Source organism: Saimiri boliviensis, chromosome 16 (genome assembly GCF_048565385.1).
Source record: "Saimiri boliviensis isolate mSaiBol1 chromosome 16, mSaiBol1.pri, whole genome shotgun sequence".
NCBI classification, from domain to species: Eukaryota; Metazoa; Chordata; class Mammalia; order Primates; family Cebidae; genus Saimiri; species Saimiri boliviensis.
The window spans coordinates 14,937,909-14,963,182 of NC_133464.1; the positions used below are offsets into that span (position 1 = coordinate 14,937,909).

General features: G+C 44.1%; 1 protein-coding gene across 2 annotated transcripts in view; it reads left to right on the top strand.

The window, feature by feature from the left end:
* The window catches only part of SLC15A1 (solute carrier family 15 member 1), a 63,542-nt gene that overhangs the window by 20,437 nt on the left and 17,831 nt on the right, over positions 1-25,274 (top strand). Inside the window, exons 2-18 of one of the 2 annotated variants that reach the window (XM_039473278.2) lie at positions 787-803; positions 1,195-1,276; positions 1,379-1,520; positions 2,618-2,737; positions 4,732-4,831; positions 5,048-5,138; positions 7,346-7,429; positions 10,682-10,764; positions 13,875-13,961; positions 14,518-14,607; positions 17,165-17,209; positions 17,334-17,366; positions 17,450-17,538; positions 18,360-18,441; positions 20,875-20,994; positions 22,890-23,036; positions 24,586-24,635. In XM_039473278.2, the coding sequence (XP_039329212.1) occupies positions 787-803; positions 1,195-1,276; positions 1,379-1,520; positions 2,618-2,737; positions 4,732-4,831; positions 5,048-5,138; positions 7,346-7,429; positions 10,682-10,764; positions 13,875-13,961; positions 14,518-14,607; positions 17,165-17,209; positions 17,334-17,366; positions 17,450-17,538; positions 18,360-18,441; positions 20,875-20,994; positions 22,890-23,036; positions 24,586-24,635 (1,462 nt within the window). The remainder of the gene's footprint in view (positions 1-786; positions 804-1,194; positions 1,277-1,378; positions 1,521-2,617; positions 2,738-4,731; positions 4,832-5,047; positions 5,139-7,345; positions 7,430-10,681; positions 10,765-13,874; positions 13,962-14,517; positions 14,608-17,164; positions 17,210-17,333; positions 17,367-17,449; positions 17,539-18,359; positions 18,442-20,874; positions 20,995-22,889; positions 23,037-24,585; positions 24,636-25,274) is intronic. The other variant, XM_074387518.1, reaches the window with a different exon arrangement.

A 25,274-nucleotide genomic window follows, 5' to 3' on the forward strand; every position in this document is an offset into this window, starting at 1 on the left:
CAGAAGAGCAGGGGCTGACGGGATGGGGATGCGGCGCTCCTGGGAAGTAGATGGGAGAGTCCGCTGGACTAGACGTGCACTGGCTCCCTTGTATTCTCAGGCTGGTTCTTCCTGCTCTTCTTACCCACCCCCATGACATAAGCCCCTACGAGTGGGAGGTGTTGTGCAGGACAGTGGAAGTGGGGATGTTGGTGTGATGGATGGTGCACAATCCGTCCACTGGCAGAAACTGGTCCAGAAGGGAAGCAAAAACATAAACTGCTCATCATTACAGTGTGGTGACATAGGGACATCAGAGATGATTCAGGAAGGGAATATCAGTGGCAAGACTTAAATCATGGGGCGAGCCTGGCAGGCAGGCAGGAGGTGGCGGTTGAGTGTGCACAGTGCGTCAGGCACTCGGAAGCATTTTATATTGCAGGATTGTAATCCCCACCATCACTTGTGAGACAGTGGAGAACATGCTAGAGCGTGTGGATTCTTTCCCACGGGCAGCCTTTGAAGTGTTTCAGGAGGAAATGCTTTGGGCCTGATTCTCTGAGCTGCTGCTTCTGCATTTTGACTGCACACAAGAATTGCCCGGGGAGCTTCTTAAAGGAAAATACAGATGCCAGGCCCTGCTTCCAATAAGAAGCAAAAGTCTTGGGCTGGGGTCCCAGGGAGGCTGGGGCTGTTTGGTGAATGGCCCCTCCGACCACCCTAAAAAGTCAGAGGCTTTGAGTTTAGACACAGCAAACAGTATTGTAACAGCTTGACTTTAATATTGGGATTCTGCTTTTCTTTTAGGAATGTCCAAGTCATGGGTGAGTACCCTTTTTCCTTCTCTACATATCTTCAGCTTGTGAATTTCATCACCTGATTTACCCCTAAGGGTTCATTCACCTAACAGATCTGTAGTGTGCATCCAGAACCAGCGAGGGTGGGTTCCTGGGTTTCCGTGTGGGACGTCCTCTCTCAAGGAAATACTGTGGATAATCCTCCGCAAACTAACAATGCCACTCGATGCTTATTTCATTGCTATCTCTGTGGAAGCATTAGTGTGGAGAATGAAATGATTGAACTCTAGTTTCCTGCTCTAGTCACTGGCAACGTACTGAATCTGCACTGGCTGCTCTTCATGCCACTGGTGCTCCTTTGTGGCTATGGACCAGTGAGGGGTGTATTTCCATCCTGTGCTTGTTTCTTTTTTGTCAGAGTTGCTTTGGTTATCCCCTGAGCATCTTCTTCATCGTGGTCAACGAGTTCTGCGAAAGGTTTTCCTACTATGGAATGCGAGGTAACTGTATTGGCTGCTTCTCACCCTTTGGGGAAGAGCAGGGGTGGCTGTAACCAGACCTCACTTTGCTCCCTCTCCTCCTCCACCTGCCCTCTGCAAAAGCACTCCTGATTCTGTACTTCACAAATTTCATTCGCTGGGATGACAACCTGTCCACTGCCATCTACCATACGTTTGTGGCTCTGTGCTACCTGACGCCAATTCTCGGAGCTCTTATCGCCGACTCGTGGCTGGGAAAATTCAAGTGAGTGTCTGGAATTTTCTTGTTCACAAACAAGCCAAAAAGTAAATGTAGGTTTTGTGGTTGGGGAGGGTGGAATTTTGGAATGACGAATCAACTCTGAGGAGAGGCCAGGTGTGCTGTGGGTCATACCTGTAATCCCAGCTCTTGGGGAGGCTGAGACAGGAGGATCATTTGAGACCAGGAGTTTGCGACTAGCCTGGGCAACATAGTGAGAGGCCAGGTGTGGTATGGTTCACACCTGTAATCCCAGCACTTTGGGAGGCTGAGGCAGGAGGATTATTTGAGCCCAAGAGTTTGAGACCAGCCTGGGCAATATGGTGAGACTCTAACTCTACAAAAATAAATAAATTAACCAGGCATAGTAGCATATAGCTGTGGCCCCAGCTGTTTGGGAGCCCGTGGTGGGAGGATCCACTTGAGCCCTGGAGGTCAAGACTGTAGTGAGCAGCATGTGACAGGCGGTGATCACATCACTGCACCAGGCTAGAGTGCAGCTTAAAAATATAAATATGAATTCCACAGGTCAAACAGAACATAGAATCTTTCAAATGCTTGAAAGATAAAGTGGGTCTTTCCCCTCTCCTGTCCCTCTAGCCAAAACTTGTCAATTTTTTTTTTTTTTTTTAAGAGACAGGGTCTTGCTCTGTCACCCAGGCTGGAGTGCAGTGGTACAATCATGGCTCACTACAGCCTCAAACTCCTGGACTCAAGTGATCCACCCACCTCAGCCTCCCGAGCAGCTGGGACCACAGGCGTGCACCACCACACCCAGCTAATGTTTAATTTTTTTGTGGAGATGGGGTCTTGCTATGTTGCCCAGGCTGGTATTGAACTCCCGAGCTCAAGCAGTCCTCCTGCTTCGGCCTTCCAAAGTGCTGGGATTACAGGCATGAGCCACCATGCCTAGCCCAAAACTTTGTTCTATTCTTTTGGCCCATGTGCCTTCCTGAAAGTTACCAGTGTTAGTCAGGTTCAAGAAATAAGTGTATTCAGGATTGGGCTCTTGAAAGCTTTCGAGGAGGGGGTGTCTTGTGTTGGAGTCGGAAGTGGATGGCTATTGTGTGGTTAACTTGGATTCTCTTCACCTTGGGAAACAGGACCATTATGTCGCTTTCCATCGTCTACACAATTGGACAAGTAGTTCTCTCAGTAAGCTCCATTACTGACCTCACAGACCACAACCATGACGGCACTCCCGACAGCCTTCCTGTGCACGTGTGAGTTGATGCTCGCTGCTGCCCCCACCACCTTCCCACCAAGTGCTCCTTTGATGCTTTTTCCTTGAACTTCACTGTGAGCATAAGGAGGTTTTTCTTCCCTCTTTGGCAGTATGGAGAAGGCTGTCAAATGGATTAAGCTGGGTCTTCAGGATGTCACACTCCAGTGGTTGTCTGGAGGCATTGCTCACTCTGAGGTTTGGCTGTCATGGACTGTCACATTCCACGTGACGTACAGTCAGTGGGCAGGGGATTCGTGTTGGTCTTAACCTCCCTGGAGGGATATAAACTCCCATAGACCTTGATCCTTCACACCGCCGGGTATCTTCCAGATTCCAGGACCTTTGGTTTTCTGTCTTATACCATACTTGTGCCTGTTTTTCAACAATCCCATTTCATAAATATTTGTTCCAGCCCTTTGTGCTGGGCTCTGGATGGCAGGTGTTATTGACAAATGCTCGTTGTGCTGGATTAACCTTGTTTCACTGCAGTCTGGCCTAATAGACTAGTTGTAGAGATTTATTCAATTTCCTGGTTTTTCGCTTTAGTTCGTTGATCTATGAGTAAAGTACCTAACGAGCTGAGAGAGTAGAATAGAAACTCAAATCAGTATCGGCAATCCCTGCACTGCTGGCTTAGCGAGAGACTGCTGTCCAGACTGATCTCCTGACGCCACACTGTGCCCAGAGGGAACAGTGCCGGTGGAGGGGAGCGGCTGCGAGCCCTCCCACACAGCCACGCTGTGGGAGGTGGCCGCGGCAGGTGCTCTTCTCCACACCTCAGTATTCTAATCTGTAATGTCATTTAAGAACGTGGACTTTGGAGCCAGATTCTGGCTGTACCCCTCCTAGTTGTGTGAGGCTTAAGCAAGTTTCTTAATCTCTGTGCCTCAGTTTCCTTGTTTGTGATAGTACCTAATTCATGTAGGACTGCTGTGGGTTAATACAAGCAAAGCACCTGGAACTCTGCCTGACAGGTAATCAGTGCTCAGGAAATCATAGCGTTTTGTTTTTCATTTCACGGAGTTCGTATTGGAGCACACCTAAAATTCTCACAAGAATGAATTGTATATAATATTCGGTTGGCAGTGATTTTTGTTGTCTTTTAAAATGCTTAGTTTGGCAACATTAAATGCAAGTTGTATTAAGAGGCAGACAAGATTAAAGGGGTGATTTGGCCAGCCAATTCTGGAAGATTGGTTCAGGAAGCATGATTTCTAAAGAAGTCTTTCTTTGTGCAGTATTTTCCTTGACTTTATCTGTTCATTAAATTTTTTTTAAGTGTTTAAAAGCAACGTTAGCAACCTAGAAGATATGGGATAGATGCCTATAAAAGAAGAAATTTGTAGTTCCTACCTCTAAACTTAATAAAACTACAAAGTGAGAGTCAATAAATGCTATGAATTGTTTTTTCAATTCAGGAGGTAAAATACTTAGCCATAACCTAGAAAATACAATAGTCAATTAAATAACCCTTAATGCCACCATCTAGACATAACAATACATCTTTTAGTCTATTTCTTTCCTTTTTTTTTGTACCTGGTAAACAAACTGAGGTCATACTGCCTAACCTGATATTCTGCTTTGCAATGAAATCATGTTTTCCAATGTTACTTAATGACTATTATGAGTCTGTTATGAGTGTACCAGACACAATGCTTTTATTTGTTGAATAACATTTCATTTATCCACTCTTTTACTGGAAACCATAAAGCTGCAAAAGAACCCCATACCTAAGGCTTTGCTCAGCTTGCAAGCTATTGTTTTATGTTTTCTGGATGGTAAATTATTAGATGGGGGCAGGAGCTTGAAGGCCCATGAGTTCAAGTTTGCATTCGCCTATCAGGCTGCATTCCTGTGAGCTGGCTTCCCACGAGATTACGTTCTTCTCTGTGTGTGTCACTGTGCCAGGCCCGCTGAGGGAAACTGGAGACAATATATGGCTTCTGCTTGTGGGGATCTACCATGCTGGCCCTAATACCCTGTCTTTTCCAGGGCGCTGTCCATGATCGGCCTGGCCCTGATAGCTCTCGGGACTGGAGGAATCAAGCCCTGCGTGTCTGCATTTGGCGGAGATCAGTTTGAAGAGGGCCAGGTAAGAGCAGGAGCCTCCACAGAGCCCACGTGAATGAACTACACACATCCAGGAGTCAGAGGCCACTGGCGCAAAGCCTGTTCTCCATCGAATTCTTTTTAAGTGCGTTAGAAAATAAGATTCCAACCAAAACTAAGACGTAAAGTGAGATCATCTGCTACCTCTGCTCGGTTGATTGATAGCCAAAGCCATCTTACTTTTTCCTTAACATTGCAGGAGAAACAAAGAAACAGATTTTTTTCCATCTTTTACTTGGCCATTAATGCTGGAAGTTTGCTTTCCACGATCATCACTCCCATGCTCAGAGGTAAGAGACTCCTGAAAGGAATGTCTGTCTGTCTTTTTTCACTAAGGCTGAATCTGTGTCGCCTTTGTTTTGTTCTGTTCTTCCCTTCTCCCCTGTCCTCTAGCTGTCAGCCACATGCTAGGATGCACGTTGGAATCCGGAGTAAGCGCGTCTTTTCCTGTGCGTTTTCTCATCTTATTTGAATCTCCTTTTCTCATCTTATTTAAATCCCTCCTTTTCTCATCTTATTTGAATCCCTTATCCCAGTGACCACTGGAGAGTCTAAGCCATCCTTAGCGTGGGCCTCCATCTTCCTGAGCTGTCACTAATGCAATGTCATGCTCACGGTAAGAGGAAGAGGCCAGAGAGGCGGCTTGGAAGCCAACCTGGTGGGCTGTAGCTGCCATTCTAGCTTCAAGCTTTGCTCCCCAGTGGTATTTCCGTGACTTAGGAAGAGTTTACTGGGCAATGTTTTGTTCTTTGCTTTCCCATCATCTCAAGTATTTCCAAAATAATACTTGACTCCTCAGATAAAGAGAATGGGACAGTGTCAGTAGCTGTCACGTTTGTGCTTGCGAATGCTCCATTGAGAGTCTGGGAATTTCCCATATGGAAGGGAATATGTGGTGGTATTGAAGACAAACTAACAGGACCATGCTGTCCACACTGGAATCAGATTTGATGATGAAATAAAGACCTCAGGGGGATTTATGTATTCCTGCCTAGAACAGCGTTTGAGGATGACAGACAATTAAACCCCCTTCCAGCTTGTTTGTTTTTTTCTAACTTGTTTTGTATAAAAATGTCATAGCTTTTATTTCTGCGTCCTGTTCCCTCACCTTTCTCACCTCTAGGTTTTACTAGAGGGTTCATGTTTAAATAGAATCTGTTAAAGGATAGTTTTTAAAAGGAAATTCATTGCTCTCATGCAAATAGAAAATGAACACGTGACAAAAAATATATGTAACTTGCTAATTAGCTGCTAATGACTCAGTTCAAATAAAGATTGGACTAACAAATTTCAGTTCTTTCCAGGGGAAAATTATTTTTGCATGCCACTAACAGGAAACATTGGCATGACTGTCACTTCTGCTAGCTAACTTTTTTCTCTCCCGATTGTGAAGCAGCTAAACTAAATCAAAACGCTGATCTCATCAGATCATTCCTGGTGGCTCCAGCATTCCATGGAAAGGATTTCCGGGAACCGGGAATCGCTATGACTCCTTACAAAGGCTTAGTTTTTATATAATTTTTATGTATTTATTTTATATGTGTAATTTTTTTTTTTTTTTTTTTTTTGAGACAGAGTTTCACTCTTGTTACCCAGGCTGGAGTGCAATGGCGCGATCTCGGCTCACTGCAACCTCCGCCTCCTGGGTTCAGGCAATTCTCCTGCCTCAGCCTCCTGAGTAGCTGGGATTACAGGCACGCGCCACCATGCCCAGCTAATTTTTTTGTATTTTTAGTAGAGACGGGGTTTCACCATGTTGACCAGGATGGTCTCGATCTCTCGACCTCGTGATCCACCCGCCTCGGCCTCCCAAAGTGCTGGGATTACAGGTTTGAGCCACCGCGCCTGGCTTATGTGTGTAATTAAAAAAAAAAACAAACAAACAAATCCTGGGATTTCATAGCTAAAATAACTATTGGTCAGAGGTTGGCAAACTGTGGCTGAATCCAGAAATCTGGGCAAGACCATTCATTTATGTATTGTCTACAGTTGATTTCCCCTGCAAAGGTGGGGTTGAGTAGTTGACAGAGACCAATGGCTCACAAAGCCTAAAATATTTACTAATGGGCCCTTCACAGAAAAGTGTGCCAACCCCTGTCTAGGTCATTGAATTGCTTCCTGATTGGCATGAATTCAGGAACATATGATACTGATTTTCCAGCACACTTTTGATTTACTGAGTCCCACATAATCAAGTTAGTGTATGCAGGCCATCTTTATCTCCCCCGCAAAGAAAATCCACAGAACCAAGAGGGGGCCACTGATTTTGGCCAAGCCGGGATCACCCATCTATTGAGGGGCTGAGATTAGAACTGGTTTCCATCTTCTGCTACACTGCTGCTTTGCTCAGCTGGCAACGATGTCAGTAAGACAAATGGATACGTCTAGAACACTACTTGAAAGCACTATGTAACTATCAGTGAGGGATCTTTACAAATATGAAGATATGCTCATTACCAATTGCATCATGGATTTTACTCTTGTCATTTCTCCCCAGTTCAAGAGTGTGGAATCCACAGTAAACAAGCTTGTTACCCACTGGCCTTCGGGGTTCCTGCTGCTCTCATGGCTGTATCCCTGAGTAAGTAGAAATTGCTTGAATGAATATAAGCCTAGGACCAGATCAGACCCTACATGAACGATTGTGACTAATTTTTTAAAGTGCATGTAACAAGTGGCAACCAAAAGTGGAGAGAAGAATTGGCACCAGATGTTAAACACCCCCTCACTATTCAAAGAAAGTAGGATTGGCATATCACTTCTGAGTGAATAGGATCAAAAAAAAGGATTACAGGAAAAGGAGCCAACTGAGTTGGTCATTGAAAGATGTGATACTATTTAGGCAGATTAAGATGAAGGTGAGAGAGGCCAGGCATGGTCACTCATGGCCATAATCCTAGCACTTTGGGAGGCTGAGGCAGGGGGATTGCTTGAGTTCAAGACCAGCCTGGGCAACAGAGAGAAACGCTATCTCTAAAGAGTCTTGCTCTTGTCACCCAGGCTGGAGTGCAATAGCACGATTTGGGCTCACTGCAACTTCTGCCTCCCAGGTTCAAGCAATTCTCCTGCCTCAGCCTCCCAAGTAGCTGAGATTACTTGGGAAAGGTACGTACCACAACACCCAGCTAATGTTTGTATTTTTAGTAGAGACAGCGTTTCACTATGTTGGCCAGGCTGGTCTTGAGTTCCTGACCTCAAGTGATCTACCCGCCTTGGCCTCCCAAAGTGCTGGGATTACAGGCATGAGCCACCAGGCCCAGCTGATTTTTTTTTTTTTTTTAATTAGCTGGGTGCCGTGGCTTACACCTGTAGTCCCAGCTACTCTGAAAGCTTAAGTGGGAGAATTGCTTGAGCTGCAGTGAGCCCTGATCACACCACAACACTTCAACCTGGATGAGACGGTGGACCCTGTTTAAAAACAAACCAACAAAAGATGAAAAAGATAGAATCTGCTAGATAAGCTGAACCCAAGGCTAAAAAGCTTTTGTTCTTGTCAGCATGTACTTATCTGTAACTTGCTTGAAGAACTAGCAACCTGGTTCAGTTGCCATTGAAACACTGAAACACTCCAATGAATGTCTACATTTCCATAATCAATCAAGTTGGCGCAAAAGTCATTACAGCTCTTGCCATTGAAAGGAATGGCAAAAATGCAATAACTTTTGCACCTAACTAATACCATCCCCAAATGTTTCTGCCAGAATTCTTTCTTGTTGGGCGGAACATACACGTCTATTCGAGGCATTCATTTGCACATTAGTTCTTGGCATTGGCTTTTAGGAAATGTGGTTTGTCTCCATGGGATGGTTGGAGGTGAAAAGTGGCCAAGGGCGGGGCAAGAAGGAAACAGCCCAGTGGCCGCCTCAAGTCCTCAGAGCCTCTTCTCCCACTCACACGAGCTGTCACCAGCTTTGCTCAGCTGGCCACCACGTCTCTTTCTCCAGTTCTTGTTCTCAGATCTTAGTAGTGCGTGCAGGAGGCCCGTTTTCAGTCTCTTTTGCTCACGTTGTAGCAGTTTCGCTTTCTCCTTCCGTTTAGGTGAGCACTCAGCATTTTCCTGTTTTCATTATGTCTCTTTTCTTCCATGGTTCTTACACTGTATTAAGCACTTTAGGTAAATTTTTATTTCATCTGTACGAGTTATTCCTCTCTCAAAGATTATGCTTTTTCTTTTGGAGGAATTGAGAACAGGCCAAATCTGATCTGTCAATACGACCTCTAGAAATTCCTATGCTTGAATTCGTTTTCAGTTAATCAGAAGCTTAAAGATGAAATATTGTTTGGTAAAAGAAAACGTAGACTCAGTCTCTTTCCCATCCATATCTGCGTTGAGAAAAGTTGACATAGGGCAAAAATATAAGTAAACATCCACTTCCTCAGCTATAAAGAACATCGATAGTATAGGCCAGGCATCCCCAAACTACGGCCCGCTGAGGCCATTTATCCGGCCCCCCGCCGCACTTCAGGAAGGGGCACCTCTTTCACTGGTGGTGAGTGAGAGGAGCACAGTATGTGGCGGCCCTCCAATGGTCTGAGGGACAGTGAACTGGCCCCCTGTGTAAAAAGTTTGGGGACGCCTGGTATAGGCACATACTTGGAGTTAGCACCTGTCAAAAATCTCAGGCCCTCTTAATTGAGAAAAACAAGTAGAATTCAAGCTATCAGTGTTTTTGAATTATTTAAGCATGGTATTGAATAATCAGAAATCCTAGCATATGAACTATGTTTTCAGAGACTCTTGTAAAAATGCTTTAAATTTTTAAAAAAATTTTGATTAGATGATAGCATAAGGTTTCACTATGTTGTCCAGGCTGCTCTTGCACTACTGGCTTCAAGTGATCCTCCTGCCTTGGCCTCTCAAAGTGCTGGGATTACAGACGTGAGCCACTACACTCATCCCCAGAATGCCTTTTTTCCTAATTTATTTTCACAATATGACTTTTGCCAAAAAGGTCCATGGAAGAATGGCCTCATTAAAAGGTGCTTCTAACTTTTATAAAACTGTAGCTGCAGATGCAATTAATTGTAACTGCTTCTGCAGTGACCACAGAAAAAAACTTCTGCCAGGTATGATTAATTCTTTTTTTCCTGAATATAAAAGGGAGAAAGAAAAAGGTTTCTCTTCCCATTGCAGTCAAAAAATTACAGCTCCATTTATTTTTATTTTTATTTTTTTGAGACGGAGTTTCACTCTGTCACCCAGGCTGGAGTACAGTAACATGATCTCAGCTCACTACCACCTCACCTCCCAGATTCAAGCATTTCTCCTGCCTTAGCCTCCAAGTAGCTGGGATTATAGGTGCCCACCATCATGCCCAGCTTATTTTTGTATTTTAGTAGAGACAGGGTTGCATTTGATGTTGGCCGGGTTGGTCTCGAATTCCTGAGCTCAAGTGATCCACCTGCCTCGGCCTCTCAAAGTGCTGGGATTACAGGTGTGTGAGCCACTGAGCCTGGCCCCATTTATTGTTTTAGTAGAATAATACATTAATATGTTATATGAAAGCACTGATTCATTTTGTCTCCCTTTAAATAGAGATAGGACTTGTACTTAAATGCTGTGTGAGTGTATTTGAGCTACCTTAAGTTACGGGAAGTAGATTATATTAGGCTTAAAGGTTTGCATATTAGAACACAAATATAACATTACTCAGAGGTTTTTGTGATTGTGAGAGTTAAAAGCACTTTCTAAACTGTGAGGTTGGTATTTAAACACATTCCATAAGTAATCTGGTTATTCCCAAAGTTGTAACTCAAATAAAGGCACGTTTCTCTGGGCCACAGGTGGCTCTGGCACATGCCCTGCTGACATGTCTTTTTCTGCCCTATCTAGTGGTGTTTATCCTTGGCAGTGGCATGTACAAGAAGGTCCAGCCACAGGGCAACATCATGGGCAAAGTGGTCAAGTGCATCGGCGTAAGTATCCCAGCTGCTCTTTCTTAAGCCCATTTAACCACCTCAGAACCTTCTACATCCTTTAAATTATAATTTAATTAAGCTTTGATTTTTCTTTTGAATTTTTTTTTTTAGTGTTTTTATTTCAATAAATGGCAGTTTCTTCAAAAATTCACCAAATGGAAAAAGACACAAACAGAACTCAATAAGGGAGGCATAGAAATGGCTCTGGAGCTTAGAAAATAAGATCAATGGTCAAAGAAAAGCCAATCAAAGTGACTCTTCATCTGTCAGAGATCTTCACCTGTCAAAGAACAGTGCTTGACGTTTGCTGGGGAGCAGTGAATCAGAAATGGAGAGGTTCTATTTGGCAATGTGTAGCAAGACTCACCAATGTTCAGATGCTTCGAGTCAGTCATGCTGCTTTTAGGAATTAAGAGTAAGAAAATAGGCCGGGCATGGCGGCTCACACCTGTAGTCCCAACACTTTGGGAGGCCAAGGTGGGTGGATCACTTAAGCTCAGAAGTTTGAGACCAGCCTGTCAACATGGTAAAACCCTGTCTCTACTAAAAATAAAAAAATTAACCAGGCATGATGGTGGGTGCCTGTAATCCCAGCTACTCAGGAGGCTGAGGCACAAGAATCGCTTGAACCTGGGAGGCAGAGGATGCGGTGAGCCAAGGTCGCACCACTGTACCCCAGCCTGGGCGACAGAGGGAGACTCTGTCTCAAAACAAAACAGAACAAACTAGAGTAAGAAAATAATTTTAACAAAAAGAAAAGAAAAACAAACAAAAAAGTAAATAATTTTAAAAAGTGAACACAGACTCACATACAAAGATTATCATTGTAATACGTATAATGGCAAAAATGTAAGCCCACCACATTGCTGCAAATAGGAAGATGGTGCAGACCTTCCAGCTCATCTCTGCACAGCATGCAGCCAGCAGCAGTCCTGTTTTTAAAGAACATCTGGTGATAGAAATGTGCAGAATGTGGATCCTTCCATAAGCACCTCCGTAGCATATGCACATACAGGTACATTTATGGGCAGGAAATGAATGTTGAGAGTAGGAAGCCTTAGATAATGGAATAAAATAATTTTTTCTCATACACTCCCCATTTTTTTAGTGAACATACTGTATATGTTGTATAACTAGAGGTAAATATGTTACTTACTTTAAAAAATCACCTGCGAATCTTTTGGATGAAAAGGCAGCCTTAAGATAATTTTAGATCACTTACTTTATCTTACCTGGCCTTACTGCTTTAGATTATTTATTATATTTTCTTTCTTCCTTCCATTTATTTATTTATTTATTTATTTATTTATTTATTTTTAGATGAAATCTTATTCTGTTGCCCAGGCTGGAGTACAGTGGCATGATCTTGGCTCACTGCAACCTCCACCTCCTGGGTTTAAGTGATTCTCTTGCCTCAGCCTCCCAAGTAGCTGGGATTACAGGTGCCTGCCACCATGCCTGGCTAATGTTTTGTATTTTTAGTAGAGATGGAGTTTTGCTATGTTGACCAAGCTGGTCTTGAACTCCTGGCCTCAAGTGTTCCACCTGACTCAGCCTCCCAAAGTGCTGGGATTACAGATGTGGGCCACTGTGACTGGCCAGCTTACTGCCTTTCGATCACACACATGCCTCCAGCCTCCACCAGCATCACCTCTTGCTGTATTGTTGCAAATGCACTTTGCTGCTCCCAGAAGCCTTTTTCCTAAACAACGCTAACAAGGAATCTTTGTGGCCTCTAATTTTATGATGGGTGGGTCACCGTATTTTTCTGACCTGTTTTATTATATTTTAAAGTATGTTTCCCTATAGCCTTAATTCGTTAATAAATGTGTTTCTCTGTAGTGGGTTCTTACTCTTAAATTTAAAAACTGATATTCAGTTCAATTATTGGAAGGCTTTTAAGTATGTGTGGAACAACTTAGTGTGTGAATCTAGTTTTTCAAACACAAACTTTATGAAACCTAAATACAGATCAAATATTTCTGACAAAAATCTAGCATCCGAATTAAGATATGCTGACTGGGCATGGTGGCACATGCCTGTAATCCCAGCACTTTGGGAGGCTAAGGCAGGCGGATAGCCTGAGCTCAGGAGTTCAAGACCAGCCTGGGCAAAATTGCAAAACCCTATCTCTATTAAAAAGAAAATCAAAAAGTTATCCAGGCATGGTGGCACATACCCGTGGTCCCAACTACTTGGGAGGCTGAGCTGAGAGGATCACTTGAGCCTCAGAGGTCAAGGCTTCAGTGAGCCAAGACAGTGCTACTGTACTCCAGCCTAGGCGACAGAGCAAGACCCTGTCTCAAAAACAAATTGAAATGTCCTAAGTATAAAATATTCTCTGGATTTGGAAGACTTAATATGAAAGAAGGTAAAAATTCTCATTAGTTTTTAAACATTGATTACCTGGTAAAATCAGTGGGGTTTATCATGTTACAGAAAATATATGTATGATGAATTTTACCTGTTTCACTTTTACTTTTTAGGATGGCTACTAGAAAACTTAAATTGCAAACATGGCTTGTGTTCTAGATCTTTTTTTTTTTTTTTTTTTTTTTTTTTGAGATGGAGTCTTGCTCTGTCACCAGGCTGGAGTGCAGTGGCACGATCTCCGCTCACTACAACCTCCCTCCCAGGTTCAAGTGATTCCCTGCCTCAGCCTCCCCCGAGTAGCTGGGACTACAGGCATGTGCCACCACACCCAGCTAGTTTTTTGTATTGTAGTAGAGATGGGGTTTCACCATGTTAGCCAAGACGGTCTCTGTCTCCTGATCTCATGATAATACCCGCCTTGGCCTCCAAAGTGCTGGGATTACAGGCGTGAGCCCCTGCGTCCCGCCTCGTGTTCTATTTCTACTGGGCATGCTTCTCTAAAGGATCTAGAGAGTTCATTGGACACAGCCTGACTCTGTTCACTCCAACTCAGATGCTCTTAGTTGGAAAGACACTATTAATAGAAATAAGTGCTCATATACTAGTAGATACAATTTTATGTTTTGCTTTTCTCATAAGCATCGTTTTCTACTAAAGGGAGTTTAATTGCAATATGCTTCCCTGACAAAGTTGTTGATCCCTTTTTGAAATTTGATTTTTCTTCCTTCCTTCAGTTTGCCATCAAAAATAGATTCAGGCATCGGAGTAAGACATTTCCCAAGAGAGAGCACTGGCTGGACTGGGCCAAGGAGAAATATGATGTGAGTAACTGTCATTGCCACAATGACCCCGATTCCCCCTGGAAGTGAACACCCAGAACCTCAATTCACATAAAGGTTACGTGGACATAATGGTCAGCTATACCTTTATAGCATATTAGATAAGACTATGCATGAGTGCATTTTTTTAATTGAAAGAACTTGATAAAGAGTGGATATAATTAGTCTGGAAACAATATTACCTTTTCATAGTTTTTCATTTGGTCTCATCTGCCATTAATTATATGTAACTGGGGTCACATAATCTTAGTTTGAATATAGGAGAGTCAAACGGTGGTGACGGCTGTGGCAGGATTTACAGTGAGTAAATTCAAGTAATTTACCTCCTAATAGACGTTTTCACTCATACTTTAGATAGCTTAGAATATGTCAGTTTTCTAAAGAAAACTGCAGCAGTATGTTTTGGATTAATCACCTCCCAGCTTGTCTCTAGATGAAAATATCTGTGTCTCCACTGAAACTCAGCAGGGCCTGCAAGACTCGAGTGGCATGGGACACAGGGTGTGGCTGACTTGTCCCTCCCCCACTCCGATTACAGAAGCGGCTTATCTCCCAAATTAAGATGGTTACGAGGGTGATGTTCCTGTATATTCCACTCCCGATGTTCTGGGCCTTGTTTGACCAGCAGGTAATGTGAGACTCTGCTTCCGTTCCGCTTCATTTAGCAAGCGTACATCCGCACTGCCAGGTACCAAGGCTCACTTCGTATTTCACACCTACAAAGTTCTTTTCCAGTTTCTCATTTATATTTCACTTATTTAACTGTCAGAACACATTCAGTTTATTGTAAACAACAAAAACAAAAAAACAGCAATTCCAGCTGGTTCTATCCACATTTCTCTTGCTAAATAATGAAGACAATTAGGTGAGGTCAAGTGAAGTAGCCTTGGGAAATATTGCATCCAGGACTGGAGTTTGTTTTCCTACCAATACAGCATAGTAACAAGACAGGTCGCATATTTTTTTTTTCTTTTTTTTGAGATGGAGTTTCGCTCTTGTTACCCAGGCTGGAGTACAATGGCGCGATCTCGGCTCACCGCAACCTCCGCCTCCTGGGTTCGGGCAATTCTCCTGTCTCAGCCTCCTGAGTAGCTGGGATTACAGGCACGTGCCACCATGCCCAGCTAATTTTTTGTATTTTTAGTAGAGACAGGGTTTCACCATGTTGACCAGGATGGTCTCGATCTCTTGACCTCGTGATCCACCCACCTCAGTTTCCCAAAGTGCTGGGATTACAGGCGTGAGCCACCGCGCCCGGCCGATAGGTTGCCTTTTAATGGGGTCCACACATAAATGGAGAGGTACTTGATGTCTTCCACTCTAAGATGGAGTCCTTGGGCTAGAAGTGCCATCCTATGGTGGAAAATGACTCCTCTCTGAGCAGGGACCTAGAACCCAGCAGGTGACCTGTTGTCTCTTTCTACCACAGCCCTAAGACACATGCCCGGGAATTTTTCACAATCCTGTTAAACACCTCAATGCATGAGGCTCCGTAACTAAAGCGATTGGATACCGTTTCTTTTTAAAGATCAGTCCTCATTTACAGAACAAAGACATAGGTACTGTTTCTCTTAGAAACTGGAGTTTTAAGAAAATCAATGAACACCCGTGGTTTGTGCAGGGAGGATGACGACAGGGATAAACCATTGCATGGGAGAAATGTAAGTGTACACACACATCTCCTCATTTCTAAGTAGGAAATTGAGACAGGATCAGATGAATGCGGGAGGCAGCGCTGCATGCAGGTTGGGAGCTGGGCACTGGGATGAGGCTTGCACTGGAAACGCACCTCTTCCGTGGTAGTTGTGACACTTGGGTGGCTGTAGTAACTCTTAACTCTTCCAAAAGCGTGCTAATCACCCACCTCAAAGCCATGAGGGTCCAGTGGGAGAACATCCATAAGATACTCAGTGACTGGCCTGTAGGAAGAACTCAGACAGGGGTAGAGTTCTTTTTTTTCTTTTTTTTTTTTTCTTTTTTTCTGATACAGAGTCTCGATCTGTCACCCAAACTGGAGTGCAGGGGAAAGATCTTGGCTCACTGCAACCTCCACTTCCCAGGTTCAAGCGATTCTCCTGCCTCAGCCTCTTCAGAGCTGAGATTACAGGCACCTGCCACCACACCCAGACAATTTTTAGTAGAGATGGGGTTTTGCCATGTTGGCCAGGCTGGTCTCGAACTCCTGACCCCAGGCGATCCACACATCTCGGCCTCCCAAAGTGCTGGGATTACAGGTATGAGCCGCCGTGCCCGGCCAATTTCCTGACTTTCTATGATGTCTTTCTAGTGGAGCTGAGGGATTCATATGAAAGCATTTACATGTTTAGTCTTCTATGGACATAATCATATTTACTTGTACAGTCCTGAATCGTCTCACTGTGAAATAGGTGGACCATAGCAGGGCTGCCCAGATTTAAATCCACTGCTGTCTTGAAGGAGATCTATTTGGGGCCAGCCTAGACTGTCAAAATGGCTGCTAACAATAATAACATTTTTTGAATCTTGGATGGCAGTGAGTATGGACCGTCTGCAGGGTACACAGCTGCTTTCACGTTGCAGATGACACCATGCTTTCCCACGAGCCTCGGAAATGCAGTTTTGTGTTTCCTAGGGATAGCTTCATCTCGGGATAGTGCTTTGTGCAGCTTCTGAGGGGTTGGAGTACTCTATATCATGTTCACTCATACACTAGAAATACAACCTGTTTCTTTTGACCTAGTATCATAATAGAGTTGGGAGACTAACTTGATGTTTAAAACAACATTGAATCCTATAACATGGCCGGTACAGTGGCTCATGCCTGTAATCTCAGCACTTTGGGAGGCCGAGATGGGTGGATCATGAGGTCAAGAGTTCGAGATCAGCCTGGCCAATATGGTGAAATCACATCTCTACTAAAAATACAAAAATTAGCCGGGCTTGATGGCACGCACCTGTAGTCCCAGCTGCTCAGGAGGCTGAGGCAGGAGAATCGCTTGAACCCGGGAGGCAGAGGTTGCAGTAAGCCGAGATCGCACCACTGCTCTCCAGCCTGGGCAACAGAGCAAGACTCCATCTCAAAAACAAACAAAAATCCCGTAACATGTCAGACCTCATTCCTGATTTGGAAAAGACTCACCATTGACTTGTAAACATTTTTAAACCCACATTTCCAAATAAATACAGCAAACGTCTTCATTTTTAAGGGCTCCAGGTGGACACTGCAAGCAACAACCATGTCCGGGAGAATCGTAAGTTTGGGAAATGGAGACACTTGATCTTCTCCGTCACTATTCCTTCGTTTTAGTTTTTTTGTCCCCTTTCTTCTTCCCTTTCATGGCATTTTTCAGTGAGATGTTTTTCCTCTCTTCTTAGGGAACTATGGAAATTCAGCCTGATCAGATGCAGGTAGGAGAGGACGTGTAAGTTGCTTTCAGGGTCAGAGTCGTCTTTGAGACAAGCTTAACATTTCACCTCCACTTCCTCTGCAGACTGTGAACGCCATTCTGATCGTGATCATGGTCCCCATCTTCGATGCTGTGCTGTACCCTCTGATTGCAAAATGTGGCTTCAATTTCACGTAGGTGACAGGTGGGCTGCGTTGGTGGAGGCTCCTTTGGTGCCAGGGCTTTGCAGCTGGGCTGCACTCAGCCTGCAGCCCCTCCCGCAACCTCACCTAGAGGATGGGGTTTTGAAGAATGAAGTCAATAAATGTTCGTGTACTGATGTTTCTGAAAATGTTCTTGAAAATAAAAATGCTGTGAATGACAGCCTGAAAAGGCCTTTAATCAAGATTTTTTTCTGTATGCAGATGATAGGAATGGTCTTTGCAATCTGGAGTATCACCTAAACTATAGCTTCTAGAAATTAAAAGTAAATATACAGGCCAGGCACGGTGGCTCATGCCTGTAATTCCAGCACTTTGGGAGGCCAAGGCAGGTAGACCGCTTGAGGTCAGGAGTTCAAGACCAGCCTAGACAACTGGGGAAATCCCTATATCTACTAAAAACACAAGAAATTAGCCGGCATGGTGACAGTTGCCTGTAATCCCAGCTACTCAGGAGGCTGAGGCACAAGAATTACTTGATCCTGGGAGGCAGAGATTATGGTGAGCTGAGATTGTGCCACTGCACTCCAGGCTGGATGACAGAGAAGGACTCTGTCTAAAAATAATAACAAATAAATAAATAAGCAAGCAAATGAGAACGAGAAGCTATGTTCCATTTATCCTCCCTGGTCTTGGTCTTGGTCATGAATCCATGACCACGAGAGGGAGAGGCGCTTTGACGCCCGTGTGTTTTCGGAGGGAATTCGGTTTTGTTGGGGGATGACGGGGGTGGGGTTTCGCTTCGTTCGTCTATGTGGGATTGGTTGAGAGTCACCCTTCTCTTGCCCCATCAGCTCCCTGAAGAAGATGACTGTTGGCATGTTCCTGGCGTCCATGGCCTTTGTGGTGGCTGCCATCGTTCAGGTGGAAATTGATGTGAGTTGTCCTATGCTTCCCGTGTCCTTTCCCAGTGCATTTAGGTGGAGCGTTCAGAATCTTATTTCTCCGGGATGAAGCGAGTTAGGGGAGGCCAAGGGCTTTCCCTGTAAACTGAGCCCTGGAGCTGTGAGCCGCGGGAGGCGCCGTGGATGTGCGGGTAAAGTGGGTGGGCTTCAGCAGGGGAAAAAGCTTACCTAAGTAGATTGCATTTATAACACAGTTTTTATGACGGAAAAGAAGTTTACAGAATGTGTTTCTTCACCATCTGAACTCCTAGGAGATCTGGTTAAAAGAAGGTCAACATTCACAAAGAAGTGTCATCTCAAATGTGTGCAAATTGTCTTTTTGATGTGAGAATGCATTTTGTTCTAGTGTTTCTAAAAATGAGTAGTCTCTAAGCAAATGCACACGTCTGTTGGACTCCCAGTGGGCTCAGCTAGACTCCCAGCGCTGGCAGTCCGCGAGCAGCTCCTGGAAACAGGGCTGTGTGCTAGGAGAGAGCCTCCTCCCTCTCCCCGCCACCCCCACCACTGCCTCCCTCTCTTTGCCTTTCTCTCTGTCTCTCTCTCGTTCCTTTCCTCCTTCTCTCTCTCTTTTAATATCTTTATTTATATTTTTAAGTGAAAGGAAGTTTATTGAGAAAGTAGAGGAATGAAGAATGGCTACTCCATAGGCAGAGCAGCTCTTTAATATCTTTAAATTAAAAAAAAATTAATTGTGGCAAATATATATAACATAATGTTTACCACATTCTTGTTTTTTTTTTTTTTTTGGAACGGGGCCTCACTCTGTCGCCCAGGCTGCTGGAGTGCAGTGGCGTAGTCACACTCACTGCGGCCACAACCTCCTGGGCTCAAGCGATCCTCCCACCTTGGTCTTCTGAGTAGCTGGGACTATAGGCATGCACCACTGCACTCCACTAAATTTTAAAAATTTTTTGTAGAGATGGGGTCTCACTATGTTGCCTGGGCTGGTAAGCAATCCTCCCACCTCAGCCTCCCAGCGTGCTGGGATTACAGGCATGATCCCCCATGCCCGGCCACATAGTAGTCATTTTTATGTGTAAAGTTCAGTAGCGTTAAGTACATCTCTATTGCTGTGCAATCTCCAGAACTCTTCATCTTACAGAACTGAAATTCTGTGCCTATTAAACAACTTCCATCTCCCCCTCCCCTATCCCCATCAACCCCATTCTGCTTTCTGACTCTATGAATTTGACTTTCTGACACTCTATGAATCTGACTACTCTAGCACCTCCTTTGAGTGGTATTATATGGTATTTGTCCTTCTGTGACGGGCTAATTTCACTTAACACATTGTCTTCAGCGTTCTTCCTGTTGTAGCCTGTGTCAGGATTTCCTTCCTTTGTAAAACTGAATACCATCCCATTGTGTGTATACACCACACTGTTCATCCCTTCCCCCCGACAGGCACCTGGGTTGCCTGTGCCTTTTGGCTATTGCAAACAGGGCCCCCGTGATCGTGGGCATACTCATGCTCCTCTTGGACACAGCCAGCTTTGTGGAAGATGAATTTCTGGCTAAGGTGGACCCGGATTGCTTCAGTGACACTGGGTTTTGAAAGAGGGCATTGTAGAAAAAAGACAAAGACTCTGAACAAAGGTATGGAGGCAGGAGGGCATAAGGCATTTGTGAGCTGTGTACAGCGCTGCGTCTAGGGCTGGGGACTGGGCTTCCAGACTTACAGGAGGACACTGGAGTCGGGGGATGGTAGATCTCAGATGTTGTGACAAGAGGGATATTCGTTTAGATTATAGTGACTCGGGACTCTCAGATATTCAGCTTCGTATCCTGTCATCCCTTGGCCTGGAGGTGGCTAGAGAAGACTGAGAGCAGCATCTTCTGATTCCTTTCTGTATTAGTCCATTCTCACACTGCTGATAAAGACATACCTGAGACTGGGTAATTTATTAAGAAAAAGAGGTTTAATGGACTCACAGTTCCACATGGTTGGGGAAGCCTCAGAATCATGGCAGAAGGTGAAAGGCACGTCTTGCATGGCAGCAGGCAAAAACAGAATGAGAGCCAGCAAAAGGGATTTCGCCTTATAAAACCATCAGATCTTGTGAGACTTATTCACTACCAAGAGAACAGTATGGGGGAAACCACCCCCATGATTCCATTATCTCCCACTGATTCCCTCCTGCAACACCTGGGAATTATGGGAGCTACAATTCAAGATGAGATTTGGGTGGGGACACAGCCAAACCATATCACTGCAATATTCTGTATAAAAGTCATTTCTGTGGGTGTCATGAAGTCTGTGACGGGCAGCTTAGTCAGGGATGCCTGGTGTGTCTCAGCCAGCAGAGCTTTACACAGCTGGGGAAAGTGCTCCCATGCCAGGGTGAAGATTATTTTCCATGTTGTATTGAAGACCTCACTGCCAATTTTATTTTATTTCGCTCAGAAAACTCTTCCAGTCTTCCCCAATGGAAACGAAGTCCAAATTAAAGTTTTGAATATAGGAAACAATAACATGAATATATCTCTTCCTGGAGAGATAGTGCCACTTGAACCAATGTCTCAAGTAAGTAGAAGGAAATGCTGTCTTCTTTTTCATCTTCTGATCCCAGTTATAATAGGATTTAGAGAAACTGTTGTTCTTGGTCTGTGTATAAATCCCAGGGCCAGTCCAGAAGTGAACCGAAGCTCTTGATCTCATGTTGGCCATGCTCTGAACCACTGTGCTCCACATGTGCTGTGTAGCAGATCACCCAGGGAGCTGGTTAAAATGCAGATTCTACTTTTTTTCTTTTTGCTTTCTTTCTTCTTCTTTTTTTTTGAGACAGAGTCTTGCTCTGTCACCCAGGCTGGAGAGCAGTGCATGATCTCGGCTCACTGTAACCGCCGCCTCTCAGGTTCAAGCTATTCTTCTGCCTCAGCCTCTCAAGTAGCTGGGATTACACGTGCACACCACCATGCCCAGCGAATTTTTGTATTTTTAGAAGAGACGGGGTTTCACCACATTGCCCAGGCTGGTCTTGAACTCCTGACCTCAGGTAATCCGCACGCCTCAGCTTCCCAAAATGTTGGTATTAAAGACATGAGTCACCACACCCAGCCAAAATGCAGATTCTTAATCAGCAGGCCTGAAATGCTGCATTTAATTAGCTCTCAGGAATGCTGCTGCTGCTGGAGCCTGGAACCACCAGATTAAGGATGTAAACTGGGGGCAATTTTTATGCCAGGGGACATTTGGCAATCTCTGGAGACACTTTCTGTTGTAGCATCTGGGAGTATGCTGCTGGCATCTCATGTAGAAGTCAGGGATGCTAACATACAGCCCTCTGTAACAAAGATCACCTGGCCCACATGGTAATGGTGCCAAGGATGGAAAACTCTGCTCTAGATCACCCTTGTTCTGGATTCGTGGTTCTCAACCTCAAGTCCATATTGGAATCACCTGGAGAGCTTTGAAACTTTTAATATTTGGGTCCCATCCCAAGAGATTTTTTATTTTTTATTTTTTTAAATACAGATCCTCACTCTGTCACCCAGGCTGAGGTGCAGTGGCACTATCTTGGCTCACTGCAAACTCTGCCTCCTGGGTTCAAGTGATTCTCATGCCTTAGCCACTAGGTAGCTGGGATTACAGGCATGACCCACCACATCCAACTAATTTTTTTTGTTTGTTGTTTTTGTTTTTTGTTTTTTGTTTTTTTTTTTTGAGATGGAGTCTTGCTCTGTCACTCAGGCTGGAGTGCAGTGGTGCAATCTCAGCTCACTGCAACCTCCACCTCCTGGATTCAAGCAATTCTCTTGCCTCAGCCTCCCATGTAGCTGGGACCACAGGCATGCCACCATGCCCAGCTAATTTTTGTACTTTTAGTAGAGACAGGGTTTCACCATGTTGCCCAGGCTGGTCTCAAACTCCTGGCCTCAAGAGATCCACCTACCTCAGCCTCCCAAAGTGCTGGGACTACATGTGTGAGCCACCGTGCCTAGCCCTAGCCCCAGAGATTTTGATTTAGCCAGTCTCATTCCTGTTTAGCCACGGTTGATTACCACAACCTTAGACCTTGCCAAACTAATAACCTTAAAGGAAAAAAAAAAAGTCAATTCCTAATGCTTGGAGCACTTCAGGATTGATTTTCACCAGGCCTGCTGCTTTTGCCCTGTTGCTACTCTTTGCCTACTAGCAGAAATTGTTATTATAGTATTAATTTTTATAAAAGCAAAATAAAAGTAAGATGCTTGGTGAAAAGTATCGTTCCTGTGGTGGTACTAAAAACTTCATGATGGAGTCTGTAAGGGTACGTGGGACACAGAGGCAAATAAATGCCAACTCCCCACAGGCATTTTTAGATATCTGTGAACATGAACGTGGAAATGCGGAATGTCGGACAACTGCTGTTCCCGTGTTGAGTTGCACAGTGCCAAGACTCTGTGGTATTAACTACGCCTCTTTCTCTCCCTCTCTAGACAAATGGATTTCTGACTTTTGATGGAAACAAACTGACAAGCATAAACATTTCTTCTCCTGGATCACCAGTCACTGCCGTAACTGACAACTTTGAGCAGGGCCAGCGCCACACACTTCTAGTGTGGGCCCCCAGTCACTACCAGGTGGTAAGTGTGTGAACGGCTGCAGCCGACTCTGCTGTTTGTGACGTTGGAGGCCCAGCTTTTTATGGTGTGACTGTTTTACTCCGATATAGTATTATATTAGGTCATCCTCAATTTCTTCCCTCTTCTGGAACGCAGGAGCTTCTTCAAGAACAGCAGTCAGGCTTCCAATAAAAGTATGACTGGCGGATAGGAAAAGTTAATATTAACTGAAATTTTTTAAAAGACAACTTTTTCAGATACTTTTAAATATATATTTAATTGCACTGAATTTTAAAATGTGCACTAAATATAAATTTAGAGTAGTCTCTGAAAAAATATAATAAGTCTACCATGTCAAAGCAATAAAATACTATTTGAAAATATTTGATGAGAAAGTATAGAGATCTAGATATGCCATTTGCACATAAAAAGCTATGAAGTCTAGCCTGGATAACATCTTGAGACCCCTGTCTCTACAAAAATTTTAAAAATTCGCAAAGTGTGGTGGTGCATGCCTGTAGTCCCAGCTACTTGGGAGGCTGGGGCCTGAGCCCAGGAGGTGGAGGCTTCAGTGAGCCATGTTTGTGCCACTGTGCTCCAGTCTGGGTGACAGAGAAAGACCCTGTCTCAAAAAGAAGCAGCAGCTATGAAGGTATAGTTGAGCTAAATGAAGGAGTTGTGGATATTCTGTGAAGTCCATTTAAGTGAGCTTCTACAGAACTGCAATATGGAATTGAGGCTGCTGGTCAGTTACTTAATCAGGGAGCTGCTGAGTGGCTTGTTTTAAGTTTTACAGAGCAGTGTTCTGTGGAAGCACTGGCAACCCATGACCAAAAACTGTAGAGGCTCCTGTTAGCTCTAAAGAAAATCAGGGCTGAAGAAATGGAGCCGCCTTCTTCTTTCTTCCTTTCTTTCTTTTCTTCTCTGCGCTTCTCTCCTTCCTTCTCTCCTTCCTTTTATTTCTCTTTCTTCTCTTCTTTCTTTCTATCACTTTCAGCAGGATCGCACTATGCTGCCTAGGCTGGTCTCAAACTCTTAGACCCGAGAGATTCTCCCAACACACCAGGATTTCAGGCACAAACCACCATGCCTGGCCCAGAAGACTTCTTTTTTTTTTTTTTTTTTTTTTTTTTTTAGACACGATCTCCTCCTAGTGCCCCATCTGGAGTGCAGTGGCATGATTCCAGCTTACTGCTGCCTCGACCTCCCAGGCTCAAGAATCATTTTCAACAAATGATTCTCCCTCCAACCTCAGCTTCCTGAATAGCTAGAACTACAAGTGTGCACCACCACACATGGCTAATTTCTAATAGAGACGAGGTCTCACTACGTCTCCCAGGCTGGTCTGAAAACTCCTAAGCTCAAGTGATCCTCCTCTCTGAGCCTCCCAAAGTGCTGGGATTACAGGCATGAGCTACTATGCCCAGCCTCCAGAGCCCTTCTGATACAATCATGTCCTTAGTTCCTAGGATAAGTGTCCATACTGCCTTCTCAAAGACTGAAATATTCCTTAACTCATTCGAATGAATATGATTTTGAAAATATTTTTATATTACTGTTTTCCTCTCAGGTAAATGATGGCCTTAACCAGAAGCCAGAAAAAGGAGAAAATGGAATCAGGTATGTATATTTCTTTAAAATTTAAGTTTTATTAGCCTCTTATGGAAGTAATGCCTACCCATAATAAAGTCCAAATGTGACAAGGATATAAACTGAGATTATCGGGTTTGTCCCAAGAATGTAAGGCTGGCTCAATATTCTAAAAAGATCAATCTGTGTAACCCATTATCTTAATAAATTAAAGAGGAAAAGCTACATCATCTTATCAATTGATAAAGAAAAAGCACTTGTTAAAATTCAGCATCGATTCATGACAAAAACTCTCAGCAAACTGGGAATAGAAGGGAACTTCCTTACCCTGAAAAAGGACATCTACGAAAACTGGAGCTAACGTTACACTTCATGGTGAAAGTGTAAAAGCTCTCCACTGAGATCAGGAACAAGGTAAGATTTTTCCACTCTTCCCACTCCTGTTAAACATCCTCTGGTTGCAAGAGCAAAGATACAAGAAAAAAAAAGTAAAAGTATCTAGATTGAAAAGGAAGACGTGAAAATATTTCCAATCGGCTTGGTGCGGTGGCTCATACCTGTAACCCCAGCACTTTGGGAGGCTGAGGCAGCAGATCTCTTGAGCCCAGGAGTTTGAGATCAGCCTAGCTAAAATGGTGAAATCCTGTCTCTACTAAAAATACAAAAATT